The sequence below is a fragment of the Neopsephotus bourkii genome, unplaced genomic scaffold (genome assembly GCF_033783945.1).
Source record: "Neopsephotus bourkii isolate Nb327-2 ecotype Australia unplaced genomic scaffold, CSIRO-AGI_Nbou_v1 NB_1306, whole genome shotgun sequence".
Taxonomy (NCBI): Eukaryota; Metazoa; Chordata; class Aves; order Psittaciformes; family Psittacidae; genus Neopsephotus; species Neopsephotus bourkii.
In genome coordinates, this window is record NW_026901788.1 from 21430 (window position 1) to 36854 (window position 15425).

General features: G+C 40.1%; 2 protein-coding genes across 3 annotated transcripts in view; both read left to right on the forward strand.

Annotated features, from left to right (window-relative positions):
• LOC133219081 (E3 ubiquitin-protein ligase RBBP6-like) overlaps positions 1-15425 on the forward strand; it is a 65605-nt gene that overhangs the window by 15883 nt on the left and 34297 nt on the right. The window lies entirely within an intron of this gene.
• The window catches only part of LOC133219080 (alanine aminotransferase 2-like), a 42885-nt gene that overhangs the window by 13164 nt on the left and 14296 nt on the right, over positions 1-15425 (forward strand). The window contains exons 2-6 of the mRNA XM_061366127.1: positions 3744-3833; positions 7950-8058; positions 11690-11823; positions 13839-14082; positions 14837-14916. Coding sequence (XP_061222111.1) covers positions 3744-3833; positions 7950-8058; positions 11690-11823; positions 13839-14082; positions 14837-14916 — 657 coding nt within the window. The remainder of the gene's footprint in view (positions 1-3743; positions 3834-7949; positions 8059-11689; positions 11824-13838; positions 14083-14836; positions 14917-15425) is intronic.

The window sequence follows — 15425 nt, forward strand, 5'->3', positions numbered from 1 at the left end:
AGAGTGACAGAACTCACTGCTGAAGGAACTGATCTCCAAAGAACTTATTCCAAATCTGGGAAGAGTCCTTTATTCAGTTAATATAAACCTTTTCTTACTTTCATTATCAAGAAGATGGCAATTGGAAAAAAAAAAAAGGCATTTTTGTATTTTCTACTTTACAATTGAATTTAGAAGTGCAAGAAGGCTTCTTCAGCTGTTAAAATGGCTACTACAATTAGTTCCTTTGCTAACAATTTCAAAAGAATGGCAGCAGATTGGTTTTGTTCCCAAGATGAGGCTGAATCAGGTTGTTAGGACAGTGTGAGGTGTCACAAAAGGCAGAAAGTTGTAGCAGTGGTTGTTTTGAAGGGCTGGGGATTGTTTTTCTTCCTTCATGTGATTCATACCCTCTTCAGTAGACATGAGTATCAATCTGGTACTTAATGCTCCCAGGTTTGTTATTAGAGCTCTTGTTCTGAAAGCTTCACTTTTCCAAATCTCTGCCTGCTGGCAGAGAGTAGTTACAATCCAGTCAGACTGCCTCAACAACACACCTTGAAAGCCTGATTGTACTCAGAGAGAGAGAGCGGATGTAAGAGACAGAAAATATGAGAGCGCATGAACGGGGAAGAATATGGGGGCAGCTCTCTATCACTTGAAGAAAGCAAAACAATTTAATGGCCTAGTTTCTGCACACACACCCCCCCCCAACCCCCCCCCCCCCCCCATATGTTCCTTGGCTTGTCAGGGGCATAAATTGTCTTAGCACAAGCATGTTGCTGACATAGTCAAAGACTGCTTAGACTTCTGCAGTGAAATAAATCTTGCCCTAACAAACTATGTCCTGTTGCAGCATGTTTCTGACTGTTCTACAACCTGATGTTGAAGTTATCAACATCACATTCACACTTCCTTCTTTCATACAGATCTTTTCACAGACTTTCCAAAATGTATTTGATGTTAATCTTCCCTTGGATACTCATGCACACTAGTGCCTGTGACACAAGTAACCAGTGACTAATGCTACTCTGTCTTAAGGATTTGAGTGAATCCCACCTTGAACTCATCTGCAGAGTCATAGGCACTGTCTAAACTTCCCTTGATGTAGCTTCTGATTTGCTTTGAAACTTTGACTTATTAACATTTGACACTTGTTCCTGCCTTTTATTTTTTCCTGTTCTTTCTTTCTGAAATGCTAAGATGGGATTTTTTTGTTATGGAGGAATCAAACATAAATCTATACAACTTATGATATTCTTTTCCATAGAAACACTGGGAATCAATAGAAGAAGATGAGAAAAAAACCAAGTAGTCAGAACCATTTTTTCCTAGGTTTCACTAAGAGGGGATATAGTGAATCTTGTGAAGACAGTTCTAAACAATTGCTGATATTAATAATGCATGTTAGGGAAGGTGAAGGCCCCAGTTATTTAAAAACATATCTCTCTTTTGAAAGACAAAAAAGGCAACATCTCTTGTAGCTGAGACCAAGAAATACAAGTTAGTTAAGAGGACCACATCCCTTTAAGCAGGTATGTAGGAGCAGTGTTTACAGCACAGAAAACCTCATTGTTCTTTCTCTACTAAGACTTTACAGTAAGATAACTGTTATGTATGTTTTTCTGTTTTCTTCAGATCAATCATTTTAGTAGCAAAGGTAGTATGGGGTTTATGGAATAAGTGCTGCAGTTGGCGCCCAAAGGCAGTGATGGCATAAACACCAAGTTGGGCACTAGCAGAGATCTGGTATCCATGCTAATAAGCTATGAAATAATTCGCAATAAACTTGACATGGACACCAAAAAGGTCTGTTACCTTGTTGTAAAGGCTGTACCACTATAAAAATTCCACAGGTGCATTATGAAATGCAGAGTGCCTTTCAGCATTTCAATAACCAATGAAGCAGCTATTTTTTATTGCAGATCACAATAGTATATCTGTGCAAAACCCATCTAATTTGTCTAACATAATGTATTTATGTTATTAGAGGTTTGTTCTGGTTTTAATCTGGTAAAACAAGGTATTTTCATTTCATTTATTACTGAGAACTGCTGTGTTTTTTTAGACTCCCTAATGTAAGGCAAAGAATGTATCCCTTATTCTTTACCAAATTTGATTTGCTGTGCGAATCTAGTGAGACTGATTCTATTTGCTGTAAGAAGGACCAAATGTAAACACAATCTGTGGGACCTTTTCTTACTTTCAGGCACACTGAATTCGTTCTTCTACATGTAGCTTCTTTGCTTCTTTTCCCGCTTATTTTCAAATTAGAATGAAATAATGTTGAGCTATCAGTGGACCCCAGATAGTTTGAAAAGAACCTATTTCTAGATGCTTGCTTTACTCGCAAATTGCTAAACTTCAGCCTCAGATACCTGTAATTTTTATCTGGCATCCCTATTCTTATTTCCTTATTTAAGGTTGAAATGCAACTCTTACTTAAGCACTCACTTAGATCAGAAAACATAAAAGCAAATTATATGATAGAGTTTGTGTGTCACTTTCAGTTATTTTAAGTGAAGGTTTGGTTGTTTTTTGGGCTCTTTTTTAAATCCTGCTAAATTTAAGTCCCTATAAAAATAACACATTTGAGTCAGGATCATGAAAGTCCAACTCTCTTGTCTTAATGCCGTTTCTAACTACCTATTTCTATTGCAAAAGAAAAACCTAAATGCTATCAGTTAAATGATGGACTGGATCTGTATTGAGGATTTGAATCACATTATCACATAACCTCTCAGCCACATTACACAGCTGTACATGTCCAAATCTTGGTATATCTGGGAATTTGCATCTTGGTGACTACTAATATTTTGGTGATTGTCACCTTTGCACATCTGGTTTCTGGTCTGTCTTTGAAGTCTTAACACAAAGCAAAAATTAGTTAAGGCTTGTCAGCCACATGTTCTATATCCAAATCCAATAACTTGCTGTAAATATACGGGACAGGAAGAGGCTTTGTGAATTCAGTCCGCAGCCAGAGCAGTATGTTATAGGTAATTGTGTATAGAAAATGAATCGGTCTAATTTTGCATTTCATTAGTCCACATTAAATTTCTGTTGCTGTTAGAAAGTCTCTCTACTGTCTCTCATACTTAAATATACATTAGAAAATTTTAAAAGCTATAAATTTGGGTTTGCCTACCTTATTTATTCTTGTAATGTTGGCCTTTCCTTTAAGTTAATCTTTTTTATTTAAATCAATGGCGTTTTTTTTTTTTTCTACCAATCAGTTCCTTGTCTTTTTTCCCCTTTATTTCACTTTTTAAAGAGCTGTGATTGCTAATCAGCATTCATCAACTGTTTTCTCTCTGTTCTCATGATGTATCCAGTCCCTCATAGGAAAAACAGCTCTCTGTTCAGATTTCCAAGATTAGGAAGCTTTTAAGTATTCATGGCTATTATTTAGCACTTCTGCTGTTTTTCATATAGGGCCTTACTATGATATATTTTGTAAAACATATGTATGGAAAAATGGGGTAATCACACAATGAATATTTAATCTAAAGAGAAAATAAATAAGCAAGCAGTATCTTTACTGTTTTTACTCTAGAAAGTACTAAAGGTCAGCATCTTTTATGTAAAGCATTTAAGATTTACTGGCAGTATTATATAAGAAATGTTTTAAGCTTTACATTAAATACTCTTTGTTCTGAGATTAGGCATTCTTTAGGTACAGCCATATGACAGATACCAAAAAAGAGGAATTCCTTATCATCTACTTCATCCCTAACAATGCATTGTGAATAATCTCTTTTTAGGGAATCAAAAAACCTTTTACTGAAGTAATTAAAGCCAACATTGGAGATGCGCATGCAATGGGACAGAGGCCAATCACCTTCCTCCGTCAGGTAAGAATATTATAAAATATTATTCTTAATTTTTTATTAGATTATCAAGAATGCCTTAAAATCTGTCTGGTGTGTGTAGTAGCATAAATGCTTCCCTAGATGCACTTAGACTTAACATAGTTCTTTTGTAAAGAATTACAGATTTTGATTTCTGAGCTGAAGTCCTATACCTTGCTTGCTGAGTGTCCTCTTTCAACACGGTAGCTTTCCTTATGTTTCATATATTCCCCACCCATACATTCTCCTGACAATTCTCCTATATTATCAGTCGGCACATTCATTATCAATAATGCACTTCAAAAAAGGAAGTGGTTGTCTTCAAAGAAAAAAGCAAATGCCTTTCTTCATCTGACGGTTTAAGATCTTCATACAGTTGGGTGCAACTAGTTGTAATGTTGCTGATCTTGCACATTTTGCATCTGTTTGGTTAACTTTTAGGAAAGACTACAACGGAATTCACTTTTGTGTATTATTCCTAAAACACAAGCAAATTTTAAAACTAGTATTACACTATTTACTGAGCATCCCTTACACACACATGTAATATCCACAGTCTATAATAATGTAAATTCAGAGTTCCAAGACAAACTGAAGCCCTATCAAACTGGGGGTCCAGGTGATGAGATTATAAAATTGAGCTATACAGCAAACTGTTAGCAAACTAGGAAGACCAGAGCTTCTTACAAATTATTCAGAACCAATGTTATTAAATAATATACTGGGTAAATGGGAAATTCTTCCTCCCCATGACTATGTGCACACATGGATTAATTCTTCAGTCACTGTCCCAGAAGATGACAACAGCCTATCCATATTACACCATGTAAGCATAAAAATGAGACACTGGAACAAATTAATCTGATCTCATATTAATCATAGAATAGTTAGGGTTGGAAAGGACCTTAAGATCATCTAGTTCCAACCCCCCTGCCATCTAGATTATTTGTGTCTTACATTCCTTCATAAACTTAATTCTGCTAGGTCATGTTTCTACTTTTGCTATGTTCTATATCACCACTTTTTTTTTAATTAATTATTTCATACAAATTCAAATTAGTAATAGCTATAAGTTATTTCTGGGAAGGATTATTAGAACATATAACTGGGGCTTCAAAATTTGATCATATTTCTCAGTTCTGCTCCATTTTAACCTCTTGGTTTCTTGTCAATAAAGTGCGATAGTAATACACAAAGAGTGAGGATAGAGCTGTTTAAAGATAGCATGAATAATTAACTGTGTTTTAGTGTGTTTGTACTATGCATAGATCACCTGGACTCCAGTCTTCACTGTTTGTAATACTCATAGTTAATAATTCTGTAACTGTTTTTATGAGCAGAACTTGGAACCCAATAAGATTTCTTTACTTCTGTAAGCACTACCCTTAACAAAACAACTGCAAACTCTTCATAACAGTATCACAGTATTGCAGTATGTTAGAGATTGGAAGGGACCTCAAAAGATCATCTAGTCCAATCCCCCTGCCGGAGCAGGAACACCTAGATAAGGTTACACAGGAACGTGTCCAGGCGGGTTTTGAATGTCTCCAAAGAAGGAGATTCCACAACCTCCCTGGGCAGCCTGTTCCAGTGTTCCGTCACCCTCACTGAGAAGTTTCTTCTCAAGTTTAAGTGGAACCTCTTGTGTTCCAGTTTGTACCCATTTCCCCTTGTCCTATCATTGTTTGCCACTGAGAAGAGCCTGGCTCCATCCTCGTGACACTCCCCCTTTATATATTTATATACACTAATAAGGTCACCCCTCAGTCTCCTCTTCTCCAAACTATAGAGACCCAGCTCCCTCAGTCTTTCCTCATAAGGGAGATGCTCCACTCCCTTAATCATCTTAGTTGCCCTGCGCTGGACTCTCTCCAGCAGGTCCCTGTCCTTCTTAAACTGAGGGGCCCAGAACTGGACACAATATTCCAGATGAGGTCTCACCAGGGCAGAGTAGAGGGGAAGGAGGACCTCTCTCGACCTACTAACCACCCCCCTTCTAATACACCCCAGGATGCCATTGGCCTTCTTGGCCACAAGGGCACAGTGTCGGCTCATGGTCACCCTGTCGTCCACCAGGACCCCCAGGTCCCTCTCCCCTACACTGCTCTCTAACAGGTCGTTCCCCAGCCTATACTGGAACCTGGGGTTTTTCCTGCCCAGATGCAGGACTCTACACTTTCCCTTGTTATATTTCATCAAGTTATTCCCCACCCAACTCTCCAGCCTTTCCAGGTCTCGCTGAATGGCAGCACAGCCTTCTGGCGTGTCGGCCACTCCTCCCAGCTTAGTGTCATCAGCAAACCTGCTGATAGTACACTAAATTCCCTCATCTAAATCATTGATGAATATATTAAATAATACGGATCCCAGTACCGACCCTTGAGGCACTCCACTAGATACAGGCCTCCAACTAGACTCCACCCCATAGACTACAACCCTCTGGCTTCTCTCCTTCAGCCAGTTCACAGTCCACCTCACTACCCGATCATCCAGACCACACTTCCTCAATTTAGCTGCGAGGATGCTGTGGGAGACTGTGTCAAATGCTTTGCTGAAGTCAAGGTAGACCACATCCACCGCTCTGCCATCATCCATCCACCGTGTTATTTCCTCATAAAAGGCTACGAGATTGGTCAAGCATGACTTCCCCTTGGTGAAGCCATGTTGACTGCCCCTCATAACCCTCTTATCCTTGATATGCCTTAAGATGGCACCAAGGATAAGGTGTTCCATCACTTTCCCAGGAATGGAGGTGAGGCTGACCGGTCTATAGTTACCCGGGTCCTCCTTCTTGCCCTTTTTGAAGACAGGAGTGACATTTGCTTTCCTCCAGTCCTCAGGCACCTCTCCCGTTTCCCAAGACTTGGTAAAGATGATGGAGAGCGGTCTAGCAATGACCTCTGCCAGTTCCCTCAGCACCCACGGGTGCATCCCATCTGGACCCATGGATTTATGGATGTCCAGATTGCTCAAATGGTCTCTAACCCATTCCTCATCGACTAAGGCAAACCGCTCCATTGACCTATCTTCATCTGAGCACTCAGCGGTACAGGGCTCTTCAGGACTGCCTCCAGCAGAGTAGACAGAGACAAAGAAGGCATTCAGTAACTCTGCCATCTCTGTATCTTGTGTCACCAGGGCACCCGTCCCGTTCATCAGCGGGCCTACATTGCCTCTGGTGTTAGTTTTATCTGCCATGTATTTGAAAAAGCTCTTTCTGCTGTCCTTGACCCCTCTCGCCAGCTTTAATTTCAAGGAGGCCTTAGTCATCCTAGCTGCTTTCCTACATCCTCTAGCAGCAGCCTTATATTCCTCCCAAGTGGCCAGCCCTTCCTTCCATGACCTGTAAACTCTCCTCTTCCACTTTAGCATACCCAGCAATTCCCTATTTAGCCACGCAGGTCTCCTGACCCTCTTCCTTGACTTCCTACGTGTCGGGATGCTCTGATCTTGAGCTCGGAAAAAGCAGTCCTTGAACGTCAACCAACTATCTTGGGCCCCTTTACCTTCAAGCAGCCTAGTCCATGGAATTTCCCCTAGCAATTGCTTGAAGAGGCCAAAGTTTGCCCTGCTAAAGTCCAGGGTTGCAATTCTACTTGCTATTCTACTGACCCTACCACACAAGATCCTGAATTCCACCATCTCGTGGTCGCTGCAACCAAGGCAGCCCTCAACCTTCACTCCTTCGACCAGACCCTCCTTGTTAGTGAGGATGAGATCCAGCAGCGCTCCTCTCCTGGTTGGCTCATCCACCATTTGCATGAGGAAGTTATCACCCATACACTGGAGGAACCTCCTGGACTGCGGCTGGGTTGCCGAGTAGTCCTTCCAGCAAACATCAGGGAAGTTAAAATCCCCCACGACGACCACGGCCTGTGACTGTGAGGCCGCTCTCAGCTGCCTGTAGAAGGCCTCGTCAACTTCCTCACCCTGATCCGGTGGCCTGTAACAGACCCCCACAACAGTATCGCCCCTGCCAGCCTGCCCCTTAATTCAATAGCCTTTGTTTTAAATTACCTAGTATTTGTTATTTTAATTTCCAAAGAATGTTAAGAGTAATATTTTCAACTTAAAATAACCATTGAGAAGTGGCCAATTTACATTTTCTTGGCACTTTAGGTAGTGGCACTGTGTACATACCCAAACCTGTTGGACAGCCCAAATTTTCCAGAAGATGCCAAAAAGCGAGCCAGACGGATCTTGCAGGGTTGCGGAGGAAACAGCTTAGGTAAGCGTCTAAGTTTTAGTTGTTCCTGTTTGTACTAGAATCAGCAAAGGTAGTTTCAATATCTGCTGTGCTGAAATTTCCTAATCATGTTTTATATGATTACAAGTCAAATGGGAGTAGCCTAGGGCAAAATGATAGGGGGAGAGTTCATGGTGTGGCCTACTGATAAGTAGTGACTAGCCATGCAAATTTTTGAAAACTAAAACCACTGTAGACCTTACTGATCTGCTGTACTGGTTTATGCCTTCTCTCCACCCTCCCTGTCTCTAGCATCACGTATCAGCCCCTTCTCTTGGTCTCAGTTGCTCATCAGCCTCTGTACAGCATTCCATAAGCACGTCATCTGAGGCAAGTGGATGTGCAGCTGAATGGAGGTGACTCCTATCACTTAATTGTTAGCCTGACATCTTACTGCTGTTCTCTTCATGGCTGGGAAGGAGAAATTTGCTTTCATGGGAAAAAGCAAAGGTTAAAACCTGATCCCTTCATGTAGCTTGAAGTGATGTGTTCTAATAAAAGCTTATTTTCAAAAGCTGTCCATCCAACAGAAAAGTGGCTTCACTAGATATGGTAAAGCCATTTGAAGTGTTGTTCCCACATCTATACTGGCCTCTTTAAATGTATTAACTGCAAAGTTAATATGAATGTCTTGACCTCTGGATATTAACTAAATAACCTCACTTACAGTGAACTTTCATTTGTCAAAACCCTACTCATAATATTGAGTCTTGCTACTCCCAGACTATATATGAAGGCTTAGGTATGTCCTCAACTTCTGTTGTGTTCAAATCAAATACTCTGGGATTCCTTTGACAATAGTTACTTTGTATGTGGGGTAACTGTCATGTCTTTCCAGGCAGTTGACAAATTTACCCCGTCCTACATATAAAAACGTCTAATATGTGTACATGCAGTTTTCTGGGTTGGGTTTATTTGTTTGCATCCTACATTGCAAACAGATGGGTTCTGATCTAAGCTATCAGTTGAGTACAATTAAGAGTAGAAGACCTGAAAACTGAGTTCAGGTCTTCTGAATATCCTCACTGAATCATGGGAGTCAATGCTTAATGGAGCACAAGACAGAATGACAGCTTAGGTTTGTTCTACTTTAACAAAGTCATGGGTCAGAGACCCATGTACAGACCCAGTATAACTTTTAGTCCTGTAAAAATAAATGTTTAGGACATCAGGGAACTTTGTGCTCTGAATTACCATTTTGTCCCATGGTTCTTTGTCTTGATAAATTATGCTTTAACAGACGTATTATCAGGCAGACTACTAGCATATAACTGAGTGATAGGAGTTAATTCACTCCATCCAACAAGCACAGAAGATTCTACAGTTTCATGAGTGTTCTAAAGAATCATAGAATCAAAGAATAGTTAGGGTTGGAAAGGACCTTAAGATCATCAAGTTCCAACCCCCCTGCCATGGGCAGGGACACCTCACACTAAAACATACAACCCAAGGTATGTCCAACCTTTGTTCGACCTGGCCTTGAACACTGCCAGGGATGGAGCATTCACAACCTCCTTGGGCAACCCATTCCAGTGCCTCCCCACACTCACAGTAAAGAGCTTCTTCCTTATATCCAGTCTAAACTTCCCCTGTTTAAGTTTGAACCCCTTACCCCTTGTACTACCACTACAGTCCCTAATGAAGAGTCCCTCCCCAGCATCCCTATAGGCCCCCTTCAGATACTGGAAGGCTGCTATGAGGTCTTCACTCAGCCTTCTCTTCTCCAGGCTGAACAGCCCCAACTTTCTCAGCCTATCTTCATATGGGAGGTGCTTCAGTCCCCTGATCCTCCTCTGGACTTGTTCCAACAGTTCCATGTTCTTCTTATGTTGAGGACACCGGAACTGTACACAGTACTCCAAGTGAGGTCTCACAAGAGCAGAGTAGAGGGGCAAGATCACCTCCTTCAACCTGCTGGTCATGCTCCTTTTCATGCAACCCAGGATACGGTTGGCTTTCTGGCCTGCGAGTGCACACTGTTGGCTCATGTTCATTTTCTCATCAACCAACGTCCCCAAGTCCTTCTCCACAGGGCTGCTCTGAATTTCTTCTCTGCCCAGCCTGTAGCTGTGCCTGCGATTGCCCTGACCCCGGTGTAGGACTTTGCTCTTAGCTTGGTTGAACTTCATACAGCTGGCATCAGCCCACCTCACAAGCGTATCAAGGTCCCTGTGGATGGCATTCCTTCCCTCCAGCATATCAACCAAACCACACAGCTTGGTATCATCAGCAAACTTGCTGAGGGTGCACTCAATCCCACTGTCCATGTGGCCGTCAAAGATGTTGTACAAGACAGGTCCCAACACCGATCCCTAAGGGACACCACTTGTTACTGTTTTCCAGCTGGGCATTGAGCCACCTTCCACAACTCTTTGCATGTGGCCATCCACCCAGTTCTTTATCCACTGAGTGGTCCATCTATCAAATTGATGTCTCTCCAATTTAGAGATGAGGATGTCGTGTGGGACAGTGTCGAACGCTTTGCACAAGTCCAGGTAGATGACATCAACTGCTCTACCCCTGTCTATCAGTTCCGTAGCCCCATCGTAAAAGGCCACCAAATTGGTCAGATATGATTTCCCCTTAGTGAAACCATATTGTCTGTCAGCAACTACCTTGTTGTTTTTCATGTCCTTTAGCATTCTTTCCAGGAGAATCTGCTCCAAGATTTTGCCAGGCACAGAGATGAGACTGACTGGTCTGTAGTTCCCTGGATCTTCCATTTTCCCCTTCTTGAAAGTGGGGGTTATATTTTCCTTTTCCAGTCCTCGGTATCTTTACTTGACTGCCATGGTTTTTCATATATGATGGACAACTTGTCACTTTGTTGTCCATCAGTCTTAGCTTCATAATTTGAATCCTTTCTTCACCTTGACTTAGTCTTATTTTTACTCTTTATTTGTTGCACATGCTCAGCAATGATGTACACAAGCATCTGACATTTTACTTTATTTAAGATTATTAGTTGTGCTCTGTAAACTGCACGAGGCCATAGATTAGGCTGATCTTAAATGCTTCTGCTACAAGTAACTGAAAAGCAGTTGTGGGAGAGGCTGTGGGGGGAGAGAGAAGCAGTTTAAGATTTTTAGGGTTTCAGACTGTGGGAGAAAATGGTATTGTATTATCTTCATATTGCAAATAGAAATCTTATTTTTGTCATGGATTTAAAGAAGTTATTTCCCTTTCTCTTGCACATGCTACCTCTTTGCCTTGTTCCCATTAGTTAAATAGGTGTTGGTTGACATTCTGCAGTGGTTTTCAATATAAAGCAAACAACTTGGAGTTAGTAAAAATGGGATTGCTGTCCCAGTTTGCAGAGTAGCCTTTAAATACTACTTTTTACCAGTCTAGTTTATTATGTTTATATTTTAGTGATACTTATATCTGTCTAATTTCAAATGAACTCTTGTTTTGTGAACAAACCAACACCTTTTCCTACTCTTAAAAAACAACCCCAAACTAAAAAAACAACCCCAAACTCCCAGAAACCATCCTGGGGGTCCAAAGCCTTCATACATACGAACAACTTCATAAAATATTAGCTCAGGAGTTTTGCTAGCAAACAGAAAATCTGATTATTCATTGTAATCAATTCTCTTCTCATTTTTCACAGGATCTTACACTGCCAGTCCAGGTATAAATTGTATCCGTGAAGATGTAGCTTCATATATTGAAAGAAGAGATGGAGGGGTTCCTGCAGATCCAGATAACATATATCTTACCACTGGTGCAAGTGATGGTATTACTGTAAGTGTTAAAATTAAATCTTGGTGTAGTTTTTTGGAAATACAGATCTCTGTTTGGAAATACAAATCTCTGTTGAACATTTGGTCTCACAACTCCTGTGAGTTTGATCTAACAGGTACTGCAGTCACGTTAAGTGGATTTGCGATACATCCAATTATGTGGATTTAAGATGCCAGCTAAGAAGCAGGCACATGGAAACAAAGTCTGTTAATATACATTAACTTGTACCTTTTGAAAAGGTAGTATAAACTACATAGGGGCCTAAATATAAATTTAGGAGATTCAGACCATTCAGACTAAATAACGGTGTCCTCACTGGTTAAGATACATAAGCACTGAAGATTAGAAGGTATGAGTCTGTAGCAGAGAGAAGAGGGAATGAAGAGAGGAGTGGAGAGAATGAAGTGAGAAGTCCAGCAGCTCTTCTTCCTAGTAAACTCTCTGCTAGTGCAGATTAATGCCAGTGAAATTCCCCAAAATCTCTTCAGTAGCCAGCTTGTTTGGGGAAAAAAACCCATAAGGTTTTGGCTTCAAGCAAGGTTCAGAGTTGGTCCTCAGTTAAGACAGGGATAACTGTCTCTTTTACATTTTTCCTTTACACAGACACATTCACTGGTATTACAACAACCAGAAGTTATTTGCTTTTATTAAGGCAGCTCCCTTATAGCTTGCTTGTAAAAGTTTGGGTTTTGTTGTTTTATTGAAAATGACATCTAGTGGCAGAGTTCAGAATGACAGTGTTCTAATACAAGCAGTTCTCCAAAGGTCTTTAGTGAATTGGCTTTCCAGAGTTTATGATGCCAAGTCTTAACCTGGCAGCTTGTCAGGAATGGCAGCATAGCATATCAAGTCTGTACCATGCTTGTTTGATTTTACTAGTGATGAAAAGTCAGCAGTACAATGAGTCTCATTATTTGGCACTTCCAAGGATAAAACAATTTGGGGGACAGAGAGTGTTAAAGGGTTTTTAAATTTGCACTTTGTCCTGATTATATATTTTGGATACTTGGTATTTTTAAACTAGTGGTGGGTGCAAAATTCTGTTGATTATAAATCATTAGGTTAGCAGCTGAGTTAGTATATGACAAAAGGCACAGAAAGGCAGATTTTGTCCTAGAACCAGCAAGAAACTTCAAGTATACTGCTGTTATATCTGAAGAGATATTTTTGGTTTTACACTATCAGTTACATAATGATAAGGATGTCTGTTTTGATTGAATCTGTACTTCAGAGTTCTCCCTTGATTATAAAGGCAAGAAATCTCTCCATTCCTGCACCAAATGAACTCTATTTAATTCACATGTAAAGAACCTACACAGACACACACAGACATACAGTTGCTGGTCACAGGCAAATACTCTGTAGTGACCTTAGCACAAGCATTTCTAGCTGTATCTTCTGAATGTAAAGTACATATGATACATTAGGTTTCCATCCCAAGACATGCAGACTTTTGGTCTCTTCAGTTACTTGAAAATGAAACCATAATGTGAGTCTCTAGCTTTATTCTCATCTGGACACAATTGCTCCTTATCTCTGTGTCTCTGTTCCAAAGGAGAACCTCCACAGGCCCTAGTTCTAATTTCTGGGGTTATTTACTGGCCTCATGTGGTTAGTAGATGAGTGGAAGGCAGCAAGCAAGAGCTAGCTGATTTTGTTGTTGGTTGCTTACAACTGGGGACAGTAGAAAAATCATGATCTTGATATTCCTGTTTCCAATTTTCCCTCTGGCTTATGCTCAGAATGTTTTTCCTAAATTTTGTAGTTGATCAGACATGGTCTTTAGAAGCCACAACATTCAGAAGAATTCCATTAAGCTGAGTTAGACCATCCTCCCTCAGTCAGTAGCTTAACTTTAAATAAATAAATGCCCTTTGGTATGAGAAGATGACTGTATGCTTCTAGATACCTTAACTCTAGATTTTTGAAGAAGTAAGATCAGTAACTTATTCTAGAGTATACTATTAATTCTGGTGTGTGACTTTTTTTCTTCTTTATTCCTACCTTTTCCCCAGACCATTTTAAAGATCCTGGTCTCAGGAGGTGGAAAATCCCGAACAGGAGTGATGATCCCTATACCACAGTATCCCTTATATTCAGCAGCCATATCTGACCTAGATGCTATCCAGGTGAACTACTATTTGGATGAAGAAAATTGCTGGGCTCTAGATGTGAATGAACTTCGCCGTTCCTTGAAGGAAGCTAAGGCATACTGCAATCCAAAAGTCCTCTGCATCATCAACCCTGGAAATCCCACAGGTCTGTAGCAATTCTGGTTAATGGATGGGTTTTATCACCATTTTGTTTTTTATTTCCTTCTTCCTCCTTTGACATCACAGGCAAATTCTAAATACCTATGAAATACGTAAAGCTGAATTGTAGAGATCAGTGCTTTAAGTAGGACACCATGTCTTACTTTTAGAAACGTATTTTCAGTGTTATGGAACTCCAGGGATTTGGGAAGACAGGAGGGAGCAAGTTCACTTCACTGGATCCCATTTGAAGCCACTGCTTCCAGTGAACTTCTGCAGACTTGTGGAATCACTTGGTCACTTCTGGTCTTTATAAAAGATTTTGTCTCTGACATGGCCTGTAGCCTCTTGCCACCGAAAGTCAACGACTAAACACTCTGAACTCAGTGGCAGCCACTGCTTCCCTCAGAATAATTTAGGTTTTTGAATAGATGAGGTTGATTAGTGAGAAACTAGCTCCCACTTAACCATCGTATGTGTGTTTCAAATGATCAGTTATACACAGAGTACTCTTAATAAGTTAAATTACTGTATCTCACACTTCCTTTGCCAGATGGACTGTTACCTTGAACCGTAATTCCTCTAAAAATGTTCTTTAATTTCACACTTAGTAAATTGAATTATAAAATTCAGTAGCAATTTTCTGAGAAAGAAGGATATCTTACTGAAAAGCTAATAGTCTAACTAGGTCTGGGTGAAAAGATTTGTATATATATAAATGCTCCACTGACTTTCTTCTTGCTTTAAAAATCAAACCATAGGACAGGTGCAAAGCAGAAAGTGCACTGAAAATGTGATACACTTTGCTTGGGAGGAGAAACTTTTTCTTCTGGCTGATGAGGTAATGGAATATTCTTTTCTCCCTAAAGCACAGATAAGAGTACACATACAAGGTGTAAATTTTTTCCATGTGTGGTACTGGTGGTTTTTAAGTGCAGGAAACAGATTATCTGTTAGCATTTTAAGCCATGAACAAACATGCAATATTCTTAATATCAGAGGATTAATATGAGAGGTGTCTTAATCTGGATTTGAACTAGAAAGATGAGCAAGGAGACACGAGAAGTAACTTTGCTGGAACTGACCTAGAAACATATGTGATACTCAGACTACTTCAAATGAAAGAAACAGAAGAAAAATCAATTAAAAAATACAAGTAAAGGTTAAGTTATACAAAGACACTCACTGTTATTCAAAAGGTTAAATTATTAAGTATGGCCGTATTAGATAAAATGCATCATTACAGTAACTATTATTTAACAAAGAACCTTGTGTCTTTTAATGGCTTTAAGTTTTGAGTGTTACCACTGTTTCTTCAGACCTGGCTCTCTAAAAAGTCATCTTTTATCT